At 37.6% G+C, this 22,356-nt stretch overlaps 1 protein-coding gene across 3 annotated transcripts in view; it reads right to left on the bottom strand.

Annotated features, from left to right (window-relative positions):
* Positions 1 to 1,097: 1,097 nt before the first annotated feature.
* Positions 1,098 to 22,356, bottom strand: part of CCDC88A (coiled-coil domain containing 88A) — a 100,008-nt gene continuing 78,749 nt past the window's right edge. The window contains exons 26-33 of one of the 3 annotated variants that reach the window (XM_063301292.1): positions 21,116 to 21,199; positions 19,466 to 19,669; positions 19,142 to 19,213; positions 16,656 to 16,736; positions 14,728 to 14,996; positions 10,749 to 11,220; positions 2,869 to 2,970; positions 1,098 to 1,813 (exon numbers count right to left, since the gene is read on the bottom strand). In XM_063301292.1, the coding sequence (XP_063157362.1) occupies positions 2,906 to 2,970; positions 10,749 to 11,220; positions 14,728 to 14,996; positions 16,656 to 16,736; positions 19,142 to 19,213; positions 19,466 to 19,669; positions 21,116 to 21,199 (1,247 nt within the window). In that variant the 3' untranslated portion in view covers positions 1,098 to 1,813; positions 2,869 to 2,905. Of the gene's footprint in view, positions 1,814 to 2,868; positions 2,971 to 9,201; positions 11,221 to 14,727; positions 14,997 to 16,655; positions 16,737 to 19,141; positions 19,214 to 19,465; positions 19,670 to 21,115; positions 21,200 to 22,356 lie in introns of those variants that run through there. The other 2 variants (XM_063301276.1, XM_063301283.1) reach the window with 2 other exon arrangements.

Below are 22,356 nucleotides of genomic sequence, written 5' to 3'. Positions count from 1 at the left end.
CTCCATACACCTAAGCTGGATTCACATTTAATACTAAAACATGAAAAGTGGTGTATTGATAGATATTAGCTAATTTGGATAACAAGATGGTGCCATAGGTTAAAATGTACGATATAGATTATTCTGGAATGTCCATATGTCTAAGGTAAATTTTTTCCCACATTAAAATCAGGAAGAGTCTATCACACACCATAAATTTTATGGCAGCAATTGTGCAACATACTAACCCATTTTATTGAATTAATCCAACTGTCTGGGTGTGCACAGTGTAATGAACTATGTTGGCTGGATGTGCACAAGACAGAATCACCTATTACATATCTATACTTTACCTTTTTGGGTTGTGTGAACCCAATCTTTTTTTTTTTCCTGTCAAAGCCAGATTAGAGGTGGATAATGGCTTGATTTGTTTTATTGGTCAGGAATAAACCTACGTAGGCACAGCTGTTACAGGATTATACAGTGTATTGCTTCCAACCAGGATTTCTAGTTGTTTTGCTTATCTGACCCCTGTGGCTCTGTAGGTTGCTTTTCATATGGCACAGAAAAGGGCAGAATCTATTTTTACCTAATAGAAATAACTGATTGTCAGCAAAATCCTGGTGGATATAACAACATTTCCCTTTTTAAAAAAATATACAATGTATAGGCAGTGGACCCGATTCAAACAAGATATAACAACTCTACTTGTGACTAATTTGGCTGAGATACAACTAATGAGATTAAAGATACACATATATTAACAAGATTAAATAAATCATATAAGGTTAAATATGATACGTATCATGGAAATATTAATAATTTAGTGGCTTGTAAGAAAATAAACTTTGAAATTTAATAGAAACCAGAAACCCTTGTACATCTGCAAAGATTAACCAAATCTAATTTCCTGTATTGTTCGCATATAAATATTAAGAAAGTATCAACTATTTTAATCAGCCTTAATGCATATTATAAGAAACAAAAATAGGACAACATTAGTAAGTCATTAAAAACAGCTTGAAAAATGTTTATGATGATCCTTCTCTATAAACACTTTCTAAGCCATTATTTATCTCAAAATATCAAATTAAGAATAGACATTATTCTGAATGGTATCTGTTGAAAACAAAATTGATTTTATTTAACAACATTTCAGAAATAGTTTTTTAGCATCTTTTTGTCCCCTCAAAATGGGCATATATTTGTGGCACAGAAAGTACATGGAAAAGATTAATTAATCTGAGGGTAGATTAAAGTATTCAATTATGTTTTGAAGTACCTAACTGAATTCTTCTTCCCATATACATCAAAATAATCAGCAGTCTTGTTTTCCTACAAGTAACATCATGCACACCAATAAGACTGAAGTGACAAGATGCTTGTGGAGGACTTTTTCCTACCTGTATTTACAACAAATTCCACAATTTACAATTTTCTCATTTAAAATTTACAGAACTAAATGCTAGCAGAGCAGTAGTAGTAAGCAACTGGTTACTATGTTCATAAAGGAACAAGAACAAAGTAATTGTGTTCCTGAAGTAATTCTTGAGACTGCACAACCCTTGGTCCTCAGAGAGATGAAAATTCTCCTTTACTCAGAGATCGTAACAGTGCAATGTGCAATATAGTCTGTCTTTTTTAAAAAGTCAGCAGCAGCTGCTGGTACAGTTCCTTGATTCAAGGAAAAAAGATGTGCATTTCTTGACTGCTCTATTCATGAAGGACTGTAAAAACTTTGAATGTTTTTTTTAAACATGACTCCTATAGCCGGACACCTTGTTACTTCAGAAATAAAGGCTTCACACTGAGATACTGAAGGACACTTTTCTCTCTGTGTTCAATTGAAAAGCAGAAAGAGAAGAAGATAAAATGTAAGAAAGGCTTAGTTCTAGAAGAGATCTAAAAAGTAGTTATTAGAAGAACTAGCAAAATGCAATAGAAGCAGCAACAAGAAGAAAAGGAAAAATGTATATAGCAAATACTATATAGCACCATCTTCTGGTTGTAAGAAACTACAAGGATTATATTGGGTTAAATTATAGAAGTGATTCCTACCGTGTTGAATCTGACTTTCTCTATATAGGATTGCAAAGAAAAGAAAATCAATTGCCTATACATGCATCATATGCAGAGCTGGACATAAGCTACAACTCTGTCTAAAAGTGAAAAAAGGCAGTAAGTAGCAATACTCAAAGGAAGTTTCTAGTCCTTAGAATAGCAGAGATATCCTGAAAATATGTTTTTTAAGAACTGTAACAGGAAATGGTCTGTGTATTCCTATCTTCTTCTACATAGTAAGAACAGAATTATGCAAAATAATAAAAATAGCAGGCACTTCAAGTAAGAGTCATTCTGCTTACATAATACAAACTACAGAATCCTGCTGTTCTTGGTGCAGACCCGGAGTTGCCCTGGCCACACATTGCTATCTCACTGAAATGTAATGGGTACCCCAGTATTTAGACAAAATACAGTATCATCGAAGGGACCCTCAGAATAGCTTGTTCCTCAGACACAACAATAAACACAAGCTCTGCTCCAAAAAGACTGTATCAATACAATATAGAAAACACAAACAGCAATAAATCAATATTCAGATAATGATTTGGTACTACATATACAATGATAGAATTTTGGAGAAACATTTTACTTTTTAACAGGGAAAAGAAGATAAACTTAAGAGTGGACATTCCTTGCCTGGCAGATAAAATTAAATATGCCACTCTCATTTGGCTTGAGCAATAGGCAAGATAGCGAGCCACTTAATCCAAGCACTACTGACAATTGTTAATGCAGTGTGTGTGTGTTCTTATTTACTAATATTAATTTCTTCCCCTCCTCTGTAAATGAAAATGATCTCATTTACATATTGGGCAAAAAACTCACCACTTGGCCCACATCTCATGTTGTAGGGGCAATTGATTTAGGAGCTTTCTTGCTCCCTACAACTGCTTTTTGAATTTCTGTTTTCTGGTTTTGCTTCCACATCTGCAGAAGAAAAGCATTTCATGTTACTTGTTTAGGAGTCAAAATAAAATGTTCTCACATTGCAACAGCAGTGGCAGGTATCATTTGTACAAGGTTTACAAAAATTAAGAGAAGTAAAAGAAAATAAGAATACAACTGATATTTTTATACATTTATTCTGTTAATACTTTTTCTTTGCAATTAGAACTGAGAATGTTTCACTCGGGAAAGAACAGTTCTTAATGTAATTGTTCAGTGAAATAACAAGAACATTTATGGAATAATGTCCAGTTACATCAGCAAAGAATATGCCAGGATTTATTCATTCTGAAAATCATCCTTGCATGCAGTGATAATGGTACATGCAAAACCCAGTTATCTGAAAGTAGCTCTTTACTTAGATAAGCAACACTTCAAGCAAGTATTTCACTGTAAGCAAAGAGAATTATCCTCATTCTCAGCAAATCTACCTCATGCTTCTTTTGCCACTGTGGTTTCATATTTAATTCTAATAGGTGTCAAACAGTAAAATTGGAAGTGCACGGAAGACATCAGTTTGGAGAAACAAATGTGTGATTGATCTACCATTCCTCAAATTCATAACTAAGATTTATTGCATATTTAGTAACCGCTTTTCAAAGCAAGAAGTGGATGCTTTTAATATAGAGTAAACTCCAGCTGGTATTAAGGCAGATGTGGTCTGTGGCTGTTTTTTTCACCCAAACAGAGAGACTTAATCACTATCTCTGAAGAACTTTATTTTTGCTAACTTTTGTCTGTCTCTGATTGGATCTCCCTTAGACCAATTCCTAGGTCATCTTTATCCCACTCTGCTGCCCTTGGCTGATGAGTTAAAAGAGCACCTGCTGTCTCCAATTGGGGTGTAAGAATTGTACATATGCAGTAAGAAAATTATTTCTTTGCTTAGTGACTGACGAGGAATAAGCAAAAAGATGGGAGGTTAATTTAATACTCTTTGAGTATGAGTGCCTCAATCATTCTGCTCATTTGCCCCCTATTTTTTTTTTCTCTTCCTGATCTTTCCTGGAGGCAGATTATAGGCAGGGATGGTCTTAGTGATTCTGAGGACCAAGTCTGAACAAAAAATACCGTGTACAAGGATATATTTTTATCCAAGGAATTACAGGCAAGCCCATGAAAATGTTCTGGAGCTAGTAGCTAATGCAGTAAAAGTGGCAGAAGATGTAGAATGTTAGTTCACATGATTTGGGACAGTAGAAATATTAAGTGCACTAGAAATAAAATAAATATATGAGAAGCAGCTGCAGTCTCCAGGGACATATACTTAGAAAGTTTTTTCATTGCTAGTAGGAGAAGAATAGATCTTTGATTCTCTTCTGTAAGAACAACTCTGAAGGAAATTAGCCACTACAATGATAGACTATTGTCTTCTTAGGCTACTTATGCTATTACACCAAGGCACAACTATTCAAGTAAAGGGTAATATCCTTGGTGGTTTAACCGAACCTATTTCTACTAGCAAAGGTATAAAGCAAGGCTGTATTCTCACCCCACTATTATTCAGCTTGTACACTAACAATATTGTTGAGATGTTTGCTAAGCCTCCCTCCCTTGTTTACCGTCCCTAGCTTTATGCTGATGATGCAGCCATACTGTCTGTAACTCAAGTAGGCCTCTGAAGATGTCTTACTTTACTACTCTAGAGAACACCTCGAAATAAATTATTCCAAAACGAAAATACTGGTATTCTCTAGGAAATGCTTTAAGGCCCCAATTAGATGGAAAATTAACAGCAAACTCATCAAACAGGTAAAATCCTTTAAATATCTAGGTCTCTATTTTCATTCTTCTACCTGCTGGCCTACTCAAACAAGAGAGTTTCTAGTAAAAGCCCAAAAAATATCCTTTGCAATTATAAATTTGCAGGTCAGTTCGGTAAAAATTATGTTGCAGGAGCTATTAAACTATTTAAAGCCAAAATTTTGGGTTTGATGCTTTATGGTGCTCAGTTGTGTATTTATAAGGAGTCTCCTAGTTTAGAAGCAATCCAATAAAAATTCTTGAACATCTTACTGTGAGTTCCTTATTCAACTTCCAATGCTCTAACTAGAATTAGGTTGCATTTCCTCTGGGGCCTGATTAAGACTTCACTGTTGTAGATTCTGGCTGAAGCAAGTCTACTAGGGAACTTTCTTAGTTCATCTCACCTTGCTGGATAGATTCTGTTTCAACCTAAGAAGACAAATTAATGATGATTTGGCCTATTGTGGTCTTACCTTGTCAGCACTACCTGCTTTGGGACTTGATAAAACCCTGGCTGAACTAAAGCAGAGGATTTGGGATCTAGATATCCAAAATGACAGAGCCAAAGTCTCCCATCTCTTTTATAGTGGAAACACTCCTCCTCCCTGATCTGTCCCTAGATATTTCTGTAACATCTTATATGCTTCACATAGGAGACTATGTGCTTTGGCCCGAATTGGGGTGCTACCTATTAGGGCAACAATGTTAGGTATATATATAACCTTCCCATATGAAAGCTGAATTTGTTTCTGTTCAGACTTGGAGGTAGAATCTGTCTCATATGTGCTATTAAAATGTCCATTGTACACCCAATGGTGATCAAGTTTAATACTTTCGATTATTAATAACTCTAATTGCCATTGTGACTAGGAGGCTGTTTACCCTTCTCCTGGGTGACTACTCTTCAGAAACCTCTAAGAAGTTTGCAAAATACTTCTCAATAGCTATAGCTTTATTTATTTATTCAACTTATATAGCTGCCCATCTTTTATGTTACTCTAGGTGGCTGATTCTTCCCTAAAGCTATTAATTGTTAGCTGCAAATTCCTTTAGGATTTTCTTGCAATTTTAAAATTTCTTTTTATAGTTACTGTACTGTACTGTACTGTACTGTATTGTATTGTATGCTGGTTTTTAATGTATTTGGTCTTGGACTGTAAATTTTTTTGACTTGACTTATAGAAACTAAATGTTTCTTCTGTGCCCACAAAAGAGAAAGGGATTAGAAAATAAGTAACTATGATGCATACCTTAGAGAGCCAATTTGGTGTAGTGGTTAAGACACTGGGCTAGAAACCTGGAAAATGTGAGTTCTAGTCCAACCTTAGGCACAAATCAAGCTGGGTGACTTTGGGCCAGTTACACTTTCCCAGCTCTAGGAAGAAGGTAATGGCAAGCCACTTTCAAAATGTGTTGCAAAGAAAACTGCAGGGACTAGTCCAAGCAGTCATCAGGAGTCAAGACTGTCTCAAAGGCACACATGCGCACAAAAAAACCCCTACCTTAACTATTGGTGTTTTGGAGGAAGATTGGGATACATCCAAAATTATTTATCTTTGCCTTCTGTCTCACTGGTTCCATACAGCATTTGTCACCCTGCACTCTGCCCCACCAACTCCACTGAACACTAGTAGAGTTAAAAATAATATCCTATCTGGTTACAATTTAGAATGGAGATTAAAACATATTTTCTCAGGCTTTTAAACATTTTAATATTATTGTTTTTGTGTATCTTTTAATGTTATTTTGATAACATCTTTGTAAGCTGCCCCAAATCATGAAATTAGTACTTGTATGCTCTGGCGTGGGCTGGTCCATGAAGTCACGAAGAGTTGGAAGCGACTGAACGAATAAACAACAACAATGTAAGTGCTCAAATAAATAAATAAATAACAAGATGGATCTGTGAAAAGCTAATCACATATTCTTGTTTGAAGTGTGGGTTGTTGCAGTGCAGGCATTTTTGCATGAGAATTTCTCTTATAAATTAGCTAGCCTTTCAAAAGTATTTTCTCCCTTTGTACCTAATCGCAGGATGAACTTGCCTGGCAACCTTTTTTTCTGCCATATCCTCATGATGTTTTATTTATTATTTATTTATTTATCCAATTCATATGGCTGCCCACTTCAACAAATGACTCTGTGTGGCAAACAGAGTTAAAATAAAATAAAAACAATTATAAACATTACAAAAGTTGCTGCTATTGCTCCCGCCCTATGGGACATTCTTCCCCTAGAGGTGAGGCAATCCTCACTCTCCCAGCCTTCTGAAAAGGAGTGAAGACCTGGCTCTACCAGCTTGCATGGGGTGTGAGGAGGAGCAACCAACCCTGGGGGTGGTTAGCATCCTGAAGATGCTCTTGTAAATTAAGATCTTTTTAACACCACTGTCTTGGATTACCTTTTATATATGACTTTTATTGTATTTTAACAATTTTTTATTCTTGTTTTTATTGTAAACCGCCCAGAGTCGCTCCTTGAGTGAGATGGGCGGTGACTAAATTTGAAGTATAAATATAAATAAATAAAAGTTAAAATACACAGCCGCCGAGCAACATCAATCCAAATCACTAGCATAACCAAGAAGCAGGTCCTTGCACACCCTTGGGGCCCCAAGCCCAGGCCCAGAAGCAGGACTTCAGGGCCTTACAAAAGGCCAACACGGTTGGGGCCATCCTGATCTCCAGAAATAGAACAAGCTGGGCGGTATGGCAGAAAAGGCATGTCTTCTAGAACCCCTCCAACCAACATTCTTTGGCCAACAGGACCTGAAGCATGCCCATCCTGCCTGACCAGATTGGTTGGGTAGAACCAACTGGGGAGACACAATCCCTCAAATAACCCTTTCTTTTAAGGGTAACAACCAGCACCTTGAATTGCACCCGGAAGCACAATGGCAACCAATGCAACTCACAGAGTAGTGGTGTTACACGTGCCATATAACTGGCACCATTTAGTACTCATACTGCTGCATTCTGCACCAGTTGAAGCTTCTGAGTGCTCTTCAAGGGCAGCCCCACGTAGAGCGCATTGCAGTAGTCCAGACAAGAGGTCACAAGGGCATAAGTGAGTGTGCAGGCTTCCCCAGTCCAGGAACAGGCGCAGCTGGTGCACAACCCAAAGTTGTACAAAGGCCCTCCTAGCCACAGCTGCCACCTGTTCTTTGAGCAGGAGACGTGAGTCCAGGAGGAGCTCCAGATTATGCACCACGTCTATCTGAGGCAGTGACACCCATCCAAGATCAACAACGGAAAGTTCCCAGCACCAGAAAGTCCAAACACCCAAAGCCACTCAGTCTTGCTTGGATTAAGCTGAAGCCTGTTGTGCCCCATCCAGGCCCCCACAGCCTCCAGAAACTGGGACAGGACGTCCACAGCATCATTCAGGTGGCCACGGGTAGAGATATAAAGCTGGGAATCATCTACATATTGGTGATACCTCAACCCAAACTGTCAGATGACCTCACCCAGCGGCCTCATGTAGATGATAAACAGGAGGGGAGAAAGGACCGAGTCCTGTGGCACCCCACAAAGTAGGGGCCATGGACTGGCTCTCTCCCCCTTATCAACACCAACTGGAACCAACCCCGGAGAAAGGAGGAGAAACAGCACAACACTGTGCTGCCCATTCCAACTCCCAGAGCTGGTCCAGAAGGATACCATGACTGATGGTATTGAAAGCTGCTGAGAGATCAAGAAGACCAAGGGTGGACACACTACCCCAATCCCGCTCCTGCTAGAGGTCATTAGGTGTGACCAATGCCATCTCCATGCCATACCCCAGCCTGAATCCTGACTGAAAGGAGGTCTAGATAATCAGCTTCAGGATGTATTGCCACCATGTGGTGACAAAGAATTGACAAAACATGGTGCATGCTTAAGAGAAATAGCACTGACCTTCCTGTTCAGTTTCAAACTAAGCACCTATAAAGAAGTAGGAATGTGAGCCAGTTATAGTGACATCTGCATAACAGAAGAAAGATAAGCTGTACAATTATTAAGGTTGTGCAGAGATTTTTACACTCCTTAATCTTACAGCTTTCAAGTAATTCTGCAAGACTTTCTAACGCTGTGTTTGTTGAATAGCATAACAACACAGGCTACCTTGCACTAAGGAAGACCATTAGTCTATCCAGCTCATATACTGTATTTTCAGTTTATATTACTAAGCAGCAACTCTACAGTATTTTAGGCAGGAATTATTTCCAGACCTATTAAGAGACAACATTAGCTATAAACACACATCTCCTGAATCCTTATTGTACTGTATACCATATTAAAATATGTAAATGTTATTGAACACAGCTTGTAACACAACATGGGATTCATCTGTACAACGAAAAAGAAGTGAACCAAGAATCTTGGCATAACTTAAATAATCTGCTGAATCTTGGGCCAATTTAAAAGGTTTTCATAAAACTTCCTAATCAGCTATTGTATTTCATAAAAAGAAAAAAAGATACTGCTATTCCATTTTATTTTTTATTTTAACATACTGTAAAAATTAATAATGATATAATAAAAATTCTGATGTAAGTCTATAGACAAGACAACATAGGAGTACATAAGTGCTTCAAGCATGGAAAGAACAGAAAAGGCAAAGAAATGAAGCAGGTTTGTCCTTTCAGTGCAACTATGACCATTTAGTTATATATCTTTAAACAAAAACAGCCACCATTTAGGCTTCATGCCATATATTTTATACTAAGAGTTCATATTGAGTATTAAAAAGACAGTTATGCTGACTATGACATTTCTTTAGGAAATGTTAAAATTAAAAGCTAGAATGTACTTCATTCTGCATTTTTGACTAGCTTGAAAGGGAAAGAACATGAAGGCCTCAGTTCAGGTCAAGTGACATGAGTAAAAAGCAACATGAAGCACATTTAATTTGGGAAAAAATCCAAACAAACTTTCTGGGACTTACTTCTGGGTGAACACACATAAAACTGATTTGTAAATTATGTAGCAATAAAACAAATTCTGCACAACCAAACAATTCTACTTATTTTAAACCAGTCAAAATTTAATGTAGTTGGATTGGGTCTAAAATCTAATCCACAAAAAAATTGCACCATCTGAATGGAAGAGAAACTGATCAAAAATTAATAATTGCTGTAAATTGCTGCAATTGCTAAAAGTACCTAAAAAAAAAACTGTTTCTGGCACGGCACCATGCAACTGGCTAGCATGCATCCAGTAATGTACATGACATATTTTTAACAAATAGAAAATAAAAATTCAGTTAGGTTGCATTAAGGTTTTTGACAAGACATGCAGCAAACACAGTGCAGTTAATACTTCATGCAAACTTTAGCATGGCTGTAACTTTCCTTCATGTGCTAAGAAAAAAAGGTGAGTTATTCATCCCTACTCAAGAGAAAAAAACATCTAAACCTAGTTTCTTTTCTGTCCAATGAATAAGGTAGGCCCTAAATTTCAAGCCCATTCACACCGTATAGAAGTTACTTTATTGTATAATTTATCATACACAACCATATTCATACCAAATAGTTTGGGTATCTTCATCAACTAGTAATGGGGATTCACTATCATTAGGGTCTGTATGCACAAGGATATTAAGTTTACTGCTATTCTGTGGGACATCTACCTTTTTATTACCAGATTTCTGATTTTCAAAAGGTAGTTTATGATCCTTCTGTGGCAATTTCACCAATGAATCAAATGATTTAGCTGTTCTGGAGATAGATGTTTGGGGCAATCCACTAACATTACAGACTAATTCAGTATTAAGTGCCAAAAATGGCCTGGAAAAATGACCTGAAGATAATTTGTTGATAATATCTGGTGATATGTCTACTTTATCACTATACACATTACTAAGAGAAAATGTTTTAGCAACAAATTTAGTCTTTCTCCTGGAATTGCTAGGCCTTTCAAATATATTCAAATTATCAGGTGTAGTACTATTAGCTAAGTCATTTTCTGATAAAGTAACTGCATTATCAGGAGTATAATAAAAATTAGAAGATTGTTGTTGAGGATTGTACTCACTCGAAGATGATATAACACTTTGGTCAGCTGTAGCTGGAGTTGGATCAACAAATATCGGCTGCCTAGTGTCCTTAGATAAAAAATCATGGATACTTGTCCTCCGAGTAGTTCCTTCTGCTGTTGAAATCACACTGCTTGCACGAGGTAAAGTAGCATAGGGATTGCAGTCTCTTGATTGTCGCTGTGACAGGACATTTTCTTTAACAGACCTGGCCCTTCCCTTAGTGCTTGCAGCATATGTCTTCAAAGAGTTCAAATCTTTAGAATCTTCTGTTCTATTTAAACTGAGCCTTGCAAGAGGTTCTTGCTTACCTAACTTTCCATCAGATAATTCTGTTGTATTTTTTACACTCTGCGATCTGACAATACCACTAATGCCTGATGCCTGTTTCTCTCTTCCTGTTAATTCAGCATTTTCAGAAAAAAATTTCATTACTTCATCCAAAAGATTATCTTTGCTTGAAGACTTCAGCTGCAAAAATATAGAAAAAGAGAATGAATATAAAAACACACACAGTTTCCCCATCAAATTTATACTGATCCACAGACAGACTGAAAAATAAACAATCCTATTTTCACATTCTGATTTCTCTCAACATTTCCACTTGCTTCAAAATTAATTAAAGTACTTCTTCACAAAGATCACAAAAATCCGTATTATATGCCTATGCAGAACGCACTCAGAATCTTCTAGAACTTACATAATTCTTGGTTGGTGTTCTGCCAAGCTTGTATACCATGCATGGCCATGCAAGGCTCCATCTGGAGACCCTTAATTCTTGAGATCAAGAAACAGAACCAATAAGGAAGACTGAAGTCACCCAATGCCAAGTGTGATAGAAAAGCAGTGGAAACTGACAGATGATTACTCAAAGAACTTTGGAATCAGCTGTATGACAGGTGACTTAAACTCCTGTTTAGCAAATCATGTTGCTTCTGCCTAAAAAAAACTAAGAGATCTGATATTTCTCTACTGGCAAATAGGGGAAGTACAGAAATACCCCATAACAAGTGATAGTACTATGACATGGATGCCTGGTCATTGGCAATACAGAGATAGAAAGCACTCCCAAACAATACAGCATATGACCAAGACTGTCAAACTTCCTACCCAACTTATCCATGGGTGTAGAGTGTTGCCAACAATGGGCACATGACAGACACCTCCACTAGAATGGAGTTCGAGGTGAATATTGAAATAAGAATAGGTAGCCTTCCTAAAGGGACGCGGTGGCGCTGTGGGTTAAACCGCTGAGCTGCTGAGCTTGCCGATCCGAAGGTCAGCAGTTTGAATCCGCGTGATGGGGTGAGCTCCTGCCAACCTAGCAGTTGTCCCATCTCCTGCCAAACTAGCAGTTCGAAAACATGCAAATGTGAGTAGATCAATAGGCACCGCTTCAGCGGGCAGGTAACGGCATTCCGTTTAGTCATGCCGGCCACATGACCACGGAAATGTCTATGGACAAACACTGGGTCTTCGGCTTTGAAACGGAGATGAGCACCGCCTCCTAGTGTCGGACATGACTGGACTTCATGTCAAGGAAAACCTTTACCTTTACCTAGCCTTCCTAAAGACATTATCCAAGTGACAAATAATTGACAGCATAGTGGCTTGTTTATCCTAGGAATCTCTCAAAGTTTTCTGCAAGACTGGGAACAGGAAAACTAGGACTCAAGAATTTATAGTAGTTGGCAAACCAGATCCTTGATAACATGAGATGGATGTTGAACCTCTATGTCAAGAGATTATGTCATTTGATAAATTAGCTTGCTTCAGTAATAGAATCCTTCAGAAGAAGAGCTAAGCACCTGGTGGCCAATCTGAAGGTGAGGAAATAGAGGGAAAAGTCAACTAGACACAATTATCTTCTGAAATGGTGAACCATATGAAATGGTGAATAGAGTTCAGCTCTAGGATGGATGGCAAATTGCGGACTTCTGGTGGGGACATGGTGGACTGAACAGCTGTTCCCGTGGGCTCAGTGGGCAGAACTGACAATGCAGCAGTTTTTTTGGGCTCAGGCAGGTTTTTCCTGAAGCCCAGGAGTGTCCTTCTGGAAAAAGGAAAACACCTGGAATCACCCCATCTGTCCTCTGGACAGTTGCTTGCAGCCAGAAGATTGCAGTGTTCACGCTTGACTGGTAAGGGCTAGCCGGGAGGCTGGGACATCACCATTTTCCAAGCCACACTATAGCTTTAAGAGGACACCAAGACCAGCCAACCCATTTCTAAATCACCCAATTTATATTTATTTTAAGTACGTGTACCCTAAGAGAGGCTTTTTAGAGCAAGGAGAAGTGGGTTCTCTTGGTGCTTATTGTTATTTTGGGGATTAATTTTTTTTAAAAAATCTTTTTAAGTTTTGGACTTTGTTTTCCCTCCAAATATTGAGGATTAAGAGTAAATAATTGTCTCCCTGTTGTTATTCTTGTGCTAAATTTGAAGATATTAACATTTTCCTACACGTTGAATTGGCTGTTTTGAACTTTCAGTCTTCTGCTTCTACTTTCCTTGGGGAACTGTCTGCATATCTTACTTTCACTTGTGTAAACACATTCCAGAATTCTTTCATATTGATTTTCGCTGGTTAAGCTCTTACGAGGTGCCATAATCTACTGTGTGACACATGGAGGATTTTAAACAGACTTTCTCTGACTTCCACCAAGATTTTAAACAGATTCTTTCTGATTCCTACCAAGTTTTTATGCAAGGCATTCAAGACATTGTGGAAAATATGAGGTCTAAAATAGGATGGATGGCAAATTGCAATATTCTAGGTTGAAAAGCATTAGAATGGTGATGAATCATTGAGTAAGAAGCCATCCAGGGCTGGTGTTTGGATGCAAGATACGCCTTGAAGGGGCATAAAAAAACCCAGAAGCGTTATCAGGGTGTGAAAAAATGTGGCAGTTGACATCTACTGTATGTATGTGTCCAACACTAACATACCCCTCAACAAAATTAGGTGAAAAACCATGAGGTTTAGACAGAACAAAACAGGAAGATGCGGAATGGAGGGCCACTACGTACAGTGATCTGCATCACAATATTATAGCTACCTTAAGACTATATGCCAGGTGATCAGATTATACTGCATGCCATCAGGCCCAAAGAAACTGAACATTAGTGAGAAGTTATAGAAAAAACTGAAAACTAGTGAGAAGTTACAGAAATTATAGTAACTGGAGAATTTCTCCAAAGCAGTAGGTTTGTCCCAAGATGACCAGTTTCAATCTCACAATTGATGGAAGTGGTAGAGAGTCCCAGTCTGGGCCTTCTCTCTATGCAGCAAGATGGCTTGGAGAATGAGATTTCAGAGAAGATCTGTCAGGAGTATTTGTCTCCAGAATTGAGTCCTGAACCTCAGGGGAATTCGAAGGAGATTGAATGGACAAAGGTGAACTTGCTGAAGAAGAAATGAAAAAATTCCCAGACAAGTTCTAGGACTTGGGAGGAATTTTGGAGGAAGTTTAAAGTATATGGTACCTTCAGAATTTGCTACTTTAACAGCTCATTCCTAAAAAGCAGAGTGCACATGGGATGAATGATTGTGACAAGCCTATTTTATTTGGGCTGAAATGTGACAAAGTTGCTGAAAAAATTATTTAGGGCTTGAGAACAACCATCCAGCTGCAGAAGATCTGAGGTTAATTTTTTGTAGGCTTCTTCAACTTTACTATGTGTAATGACGTATCTTTTTTACAGATATGATCATTAATGGAATGCCTTTTTTGAACTAAGCATCTCAGCTATTACTTTCCTACTCAGTGTGTCAGTTATTTTCTTCAAATTCCTAATAAATAATAACTGCTGGTTCTCAAATTCCTAATAAATAATGAATGCTGGTTCTGAGATTTAAAATTAGTTGTTTTTCTTTACCTGGATTTCAGATCACACTGTCATGATCTACTTGAACCCATATTTATGTTTATTCAGGCTTAAGTTATGTCTCTTAAAATTAAATATTTTTTAACATACCTCAGCTGAAGTAACTTTATTACTTTCTTCCAGAAATTGCTGCAGAGTAACCATTTCACTTCCAGGGGATTCCGTTTTAATTTTCCGCATTCCTTGTTTATCCATTTTTTCTGACATTGTATGATGAAGCAGGGGACTAAACTTAGTGTGGCTTTTCAAATACTGTATAGGGCTGCTGCTACTGCTGGACCATGCTTCATGTTCATGAAGTAAGCTAAATTCTCCACTACTGTGGCTTTGAGGCCTGCTTTGGTTGTTACTTGCACCTGCTTTTATGGTAAACAGCATTGATATTTTTCTTAGGTCAAATAAATTATAAACTCTTTAACAAGTAAATTTGTAATGAGATTAAAAACATTGCTAGATGTTTTAAAAAACACTGGAACATCAATTGCTGTAAGGTACTTAAATATCAAGAAATTATACGAGAAACTTAAAAATAAATAAAACTTATTCCCTTAATTTTACCCTTTATGGCTCTTCAATATGACATCTAATGTTTCATTTAAAAAGTTTCAACTTCAGCTCTTTCTTAAAAGTATCAGTTTCCTGTTTTATATACATATACATATACATATACATATACATATACATATACACCCACACCCACACCCACAGCCACAGCCACAGCCACAGCCACAGCCACAGCCACACCCACCCATACACTTTTCAGCAACCCAGATCATAGAATCACAGAGATAAATATTACCATCGGCTACTATCTTTTATGTTAGAAAAGTAATGAAAAAATTGAAGCACAAAAAGTATATTTTTAAGCTAATCAAAAATATTTTGCTGAAAAGATTTATTTAAAAATGCATTGCTCTTTATAAAGTCTCAATTCCTGTGAATATGATTTGAAGAAGAAATATCACATTGTGCACAAAATGATAACTGAAGAAATGCCAATCTCTCTTTTTTAGAGTCTTCAATCCAAAGCAGTTAACTGGAAACTATTCTTTGTACTATTTTGAATAATAATTTTAAAAAACCCTAAGCAATATATACTTTTAGAACACAAGCAGTACATAACTGATAGGATATTTCTGGAGGGAATCATTTATATTGGAAAAACACAAATGCTCAAAAAGTTACAAAACCCAAAAAGCCATTGAAATTAATGAAATGAATTCACTATGAGGCAGTGATTATTGATTGTGTTTGATTTTGCTTTTAACACTGATCTTTTTTTTACAACGAAAGAACAAGTTAAATAGCCAGCCTGGTGTGCTTCTGGGGCTTGGATTAGGAGACAGTGGACTCATCACTTGTCTTTTTGTTACCCTTATTTGCACAGACCCAACCCTAGAGGTATCTCCTTTTCTGAACCTTTATTCTCCTTATGAGATCTCTCTCCTCCTTTCTTTCTCAGTCTTCTCTATCCACTTACTTCTGCATTTTTCTTTGCTTCATTCCTATGAATTCTCATTACTTCCTTTTCTTTTTTCTCTTGTTTGCCCACTATTAACAGCAATACACCTAGATGGTCAATATTTTCAGCATTATTATGATTAATGATACTATATTGGTAATAATGGTTGGAGTAGTGTCTGATGCCATCGGTGTATTTGTACCTGTAATTTTCAGACTGCACATTTTACTTTCCACCCCTGACATTTAGCTGGAGGTTAGAGAGTATTTGGAAGATTCTTCCCCTTAATAACGTGTTCAGTATATTATAATGTACTTGAATTCTACCTATATAAAAGGGAGTAGATTAGTGAGTAGAGACAGCAGAATTGCAAGCATCTATTATATTTGTTTACCACACACTCCCAGCAAAGCCAGCTATTTGAAAGCTTTATTTTAAAAAGAATGAAATGGTTAAAATTACCACAGTAAAAATCCCCTCATACTATGAATATCACCCATTCCTACTCTATAATATAAAGAATGAAGCTATATGTTTATTTTGCCTAGAAGCATACCTTTGACTTCATGGAGTGAAGCATTATTGTTGCTATTGCTAGTTGATGTTCTGCCACTATCAAGGCTGGCTGGTCTGGAAGCTAAATGAAAAAAAAATCACTAGATAGCATAAAGCACCTATCAAAGCAGATTATACTATACATGAGATATTTCTCATGTAAAGCCACTCTGAGTCACTTGCTGAGAAGGGCGTCTATAGAAATCGAATAAATAAAAATAAATAAATAAATAAATTTCATTCACAGAAATGAATGAATGATCCTACAAGTAATCTGGCCCTGTCCATGAAGGGCTACGAACCAGCAGCTTGAATTACACCCAAGAGAGCACTAGTAACCAGTGCAACTCACAAAGCAGAGGTATTATGTAGGCATATTGGGGTATACCTATAACTACCCACACTGCTGCATTCTGGATGAGCTGATGCTTCCAAGTGGTTACCAAGGACAACCTCATTTAGACTGCATTGCAGTAATCCAAATAGAAGGTGGCTAATATGTAGGTGACTGTGAACAAGGCTTCCCAATCTAGGAGTGGGTGCAACTGACACACAAAATGGAAGTTTGCAAAGGCCCTCTGAGTTACAGCTGCCATATATCTAGGAGGACCTCCAAATTGTGTACCAGGTCTGTTTATGGTAGTGCAACCTCATCCAGAAACAAAGATGGAAAATCCGTGGACCCAGGGGGTCCTGCAATCCATAGCCACTTCATCTTATGAGGTTAAATCTAAGCCTGTTTTCCATCATCCAGACCACTACATTCTCCAGACACTGAGGCAGAACTTCAACAGAATCCCTTGGAGGGCCCAGAGTTGAGATGTACAATTGGGTATCATCGGCACACTGATGATATCTAATGCTGTGGCAATGGATGACCTCACCTAGTGATCTCACATAGAAGTTAAACAGGAGTGGAGAGAGCAATGTTGGAGGTGTATAGGCAAGACATGAGAATCTATAATTAACAATCCACAGGGCCAAGTGCCTCAAAAATTCCAGGCAAAAGCTGACCTGTGACAGAAGATTGGAATGGGGAGAAGTCTTGTCATTTCCCCTTTGTTATGAAGTGTTCATTAAGAGTGGTGATGGCTACTGGGGCCAGAGAAAGAAGGAGCTGGAAAGCATTTGTGTGGAGTCCACAATGGGCCATGACATGGTAAAAAAAAGAACAGCAAGAGAGATTTCTGCATTCACCCAGAAGAGAGTTCCCACAGAGGCCATTGGGAGGAGGATAAAGAGAGGACAGGAATCAGTAGGTGCAAAATAAACAAAACTTCTTATTACAGAAGAAGATAGGGGAGACACAAGCCAATGCTAGACAGTGAGAAAGTATTGTTAATTTCAGCACTGAATGTAATCACTTTAGCATTCACAATACTCATTAAGAAGTTTATATAGGAGGTTGCATTTCAGGAACTCATGTAAAAAAGCACTGCACACTCACAACTATCGCAAAAATAAGGTACAAAGATTATATTGTAAATAGTTTTGTAATCAAAGAAGTTCCTCTGTCAAAAGTGTAAGCATTTATATCCATTGCCTGGGAATATAACACCACCTTGAATAATCATCTCCCAGCAAAACCCTCCCCCAATTTTTGACAAATTGGTGGCAGATGTGTGTTGGTATTAAAATCCCTAGCATTGCACAAACACTAAAAAACTGCATCAATTTACCATTTACTGTAGAAACATGATTTTGGCACTAATACTCCTAAAGCAATACTCCTAAAACAGGAAGAGATGTTTCCAGGCAAAAAGTACAGTATAGCAAAAAAAAAAAAAAAAAGATATGAAACAGGAAAAATAGAATGCATGTTTAGAATTGAAAAACTGGGTTTAAAAAATAGCATGTCAACTTTTAGAAAATTAATTTTGTTTAAGGCATTTACAATAGATTTCACACGGATATGACCTATGCAGAAATGCCACCAATAGAAGGAACAAAAACACTCCTTTACTTAACATCATGTACTCCTAAACAATGTAAGTATAGGGGCAGTATTAATATGCTTTAAAATAATGTATTGCTTTGATTTAAACTGACTTTGAATCATCAGTTAAATTTCATTTAGCTGTAACTTCTACTTCAGCACTCTCTGGTTATATCTAAGCTGAAATTTGATAAAGAAAATAAATTAATGTATAAGTGAACACATTTTGAGAAACAGATTGCCTAAATAATTCTCAACACTAAACTCTGATACTTAGAATTGAAGGAGAACTGAAAAAAAATGATCCTGTTTACATGCACCTTGCACTCAATTGTTCGCTTTATTTAAACAATATTATCAGCATAAAGGAAATTGGGAAGAATCCTATTAGATTAAATGGAAAAAAGGATGAGATGAGATGCAAGGCAGAAAGAAGAGAAAAAGACAGTCAGAAACTGACAACATGCTAACTTGCCATCCTTGTTAACTGTTTCTGGTTAAACTTCATCAATATTCCCATAACCAGCACTCATTTAAAGTACAAATCTTACCTTGAATTCTTGAACCTGTACTAGAATCATCACTAATTCCTTGTGGACTTACATCTTCAAAAGATGCTATATCTAGGTGGAAAACAAGCATCAAAAGCTTAGTATTAGTTTATCATCTAGAAAATGCTATGAAATAGTTTTTCCTGCTAATAAATTCATGTTCTCACAAAGAATAAGTCAGAAATACAGAACTTTTCCCCAATACATAAATCTGCAATACAAATATTTGCTGGAAAATCATATGAAATATTAAGCACAAATAGATTCCAATACCACTAGTGTTGCTAACACAGCCACACCACACTGAAAAGATTCTACCTATACCTTTATTATTAAGCAACTGCTTGGATCTCAAGCCTGCAGCAGAGTTGACAGTGGCAAAGTTGATGGATGTAGTAGAGAAGGCCATAGATCCCAATTCTTTTCTCCTTTTACCCGTAGATATATCATCAGGACCTTCCAGATGCTCAGAACTACCTATCCATTGTCCTCCTGCTAAGACCATGGACTGCATCAGATCATTCATTGCTGGGATGCAAATGAAAGCAAATGAATCAGCATGATTCAATGATTTTTTTTTGCATTGTAAAATGCTTCACATTTATCTCTAACCATCATACTACAAGCTACAATCCACGTTTATATATGTTACAACATGCATTTGGCTGAATGAATGAAAAATGTTAAAAAGCAAGGCTTTCTTGTAGAGATGATTTTAAAAGTTTTAACTACCATGCTCGTGCTGGAATGCTACATAAATATATGTTAGAAGCTCTGATATGTTTTGTAATGGTAAATGGAATGAACAGGGTAAGATGAGCAGAAGTACTTATATAGTCAGTGCTGGCAATGATAAGGAGCCCTTTACTGTGCAAGCTTCTGTCCAGACAATTGTGCATTACACTAGAGATAAGGTTCTAAATTAAATGTACTCTATAACAGCTCTCTACATATTGAGGGTTGGACTAGAAGACCTCCAAGGTCCCTTCCAGCCCTTTGATTCTATGATTCTATTGCACCCTAAACTTAAAAATAGTATATTAAACTTGCCTCCCCGTTCCCCAGTTTAAGACACTTGTAAAAGACAAGCAGGCTACTGCTTATGTTTGGACAGGTTTTACTTAAAAAAAGAAAGAAAGAAAAGAAAATGGTACCCATCTTATAAAACCTGTAAATAAAATTAAAAATGACATTCACTTTGAAAATGTGTGCCCGGGACCTAGTTATCCATATGTCTTAATGCACATATGCTCAAATGTATATGTATACAGGTGGTCCTTGCTTAACAGCCACTTGTTCAGCAACTATTTGAAGTTATGATGACACTGAATGAGTGGTACTTATGACAGGTTCTTGAAGTTCCAGCCGTCACAGCGTCCCTGCAGTTCCATGATTGTGATCTGGGCATCTGGCAACCAACTTTAAATTACGACGTCGCAGCATCCCGCAGTCACATGATTGCCATTTGCGATCTTCACTGCCAGCTTCCAACAAGCAAAGTCAATGGAGAAGCTGGCAGAAGGCTGCAAGTGGCAAGCATGTGATGTTGCCCTTACCAAAAGCGCAAGATTCCCTTAACAACCACCACTGGAAGTGCTGGAACTGCCTCCACTAAGCAGCATGGTCACGTGACATCTTGTTTTATGACCACATTACTTAGCAATGGAAATTCCAGTCCCAATTACATAGTTAACTGAGGACTACTTGTAACCTGTAACTTGAGTAACCTGTAACTTTGTAACCTGTAACTTGAGCATATAAATGAATCTTCATTTCTTGTTATTTGTAGAAACCAATAGTTATGTATATTCACTGTCAAAGTGTTTAGAAACATTGCTTCAGCTCCTTGTATACAGTAGGACTTGCACTGTGCAGAATAGGAAAAATAGTGCAGTCCAGGAAAGGGTTAGGTAAATTAATAATAGATGCCAGTATAGCCATTTAAAAAGAAGCTGAACTTTCATAAAGTCTTACACATGGAGCGACGGTAGAAGGCCTTCATTTTGTCTTTTTCCTTCGGTCTGTTCCTCAAAAAGGGCAGTCTTTTCAGTGCAACCACTTTTATGTCATAGCATAAGGAAAAACAGAAACGGTAAGATGAAAGAAAAAGGGGAGAAGAACAGATGGAAGTTAAATGTTGAAACTAAGGACAGAAATGAATGCTTGAGTTTCCACTAGGTGCAATTTACTATAAGCTATTAATTTAATGTTGCTGAATGACAATGAAATATGAAGCCTCTATAGTGAAGCTTCTAAAACACCCAGAAATCCTGGAAATCCTGTGTGAGGAACATAAGGAATTTCCACCATTCAGGATTGTTAAATGTCTGAAAAAACAATCTAACAACAAAACCTAAACAAACCGCTGACTGTGGACTGGGGAGAGGGAAAGAGAATTAGAAACCACCAGGCAAGTTTTTGGAGATGGAAAAGTGTCTTTAAAAAGCTAATTTGGTTTATTAAACATATTTGAGCTTTGTCCATAATTGCTACCAACTTGTTTATTTTTTATTTATTTATCATATTTTTATCACTGCCCATCTCCCTCATACGGGGGACTCTGGGCGGTTTACAATAAAACAGTTTAAAATTAATAAAATCATAATATCATCATTAATCTACAAATATCTATATCAATAAATAAATATAAAATGTAATGAGATCCAAGTAATGGGAGATCTAATACCACCCAGAGGGGAGCAAGATCGGCCTCGGCAGGACTAAGGAGCCAACCAACCCCAAGAGTGGCTTTTGCTTTCCCCACTCCAGGCATGGTGACAAAGCCAGGTCTTCAATCTTTTCCTGAAGTCCAAAAGAGGAGAGGCTAGCCTCACTTCTGGGGGAAGAGTGTTCCAAAGGGCAGGAGCTGCTGCAGAGAAGGCCCGCCTCCTGGACCCCGCCAGATGGAATTCTCGCGCAGACGGGGTCCGCAACATGCCCTCTCTGCATGACCGGGTGGGACGGGTTGATGTAACGGGGATGAGACGGTCCCTTAGGGAACCTGGACCCATGCCATGTAGGGCTTTAAAGGTGATAACCAACACCTTGAATTGGACCTGGAAGCAAACTGGAACCCAGTGCAGCTCGCGCAGCAACGGGGTAATATGTGATCTTGGCGCACCCAAAATCGCCTGTGCAGCTGCATTTTGGACCAGCTGTAGTTTCTGGATACTCTTCAAGAGTAGCCCCATGTAGAGCGCATTACAGTAGTCTAT

This window comes from Candoia aspera, chromosome 1 (assembly GCF_035149785.1).
Source record: "Candoia aspera isolate rCanAsp1 chromosome 1, rCanAsp1.hap2, whole genome shotgun sequence".
Classification (NCBI taxonomy): domain Eukaryota; kingdom Metazoa; phylum Chordata; class Lepidosauria; order Squamata; family Boidae; genus Candoia; species Candoia aspera.
This window is presented reverse-complemented; position numbering and strand designations above follow the sequence as displayed.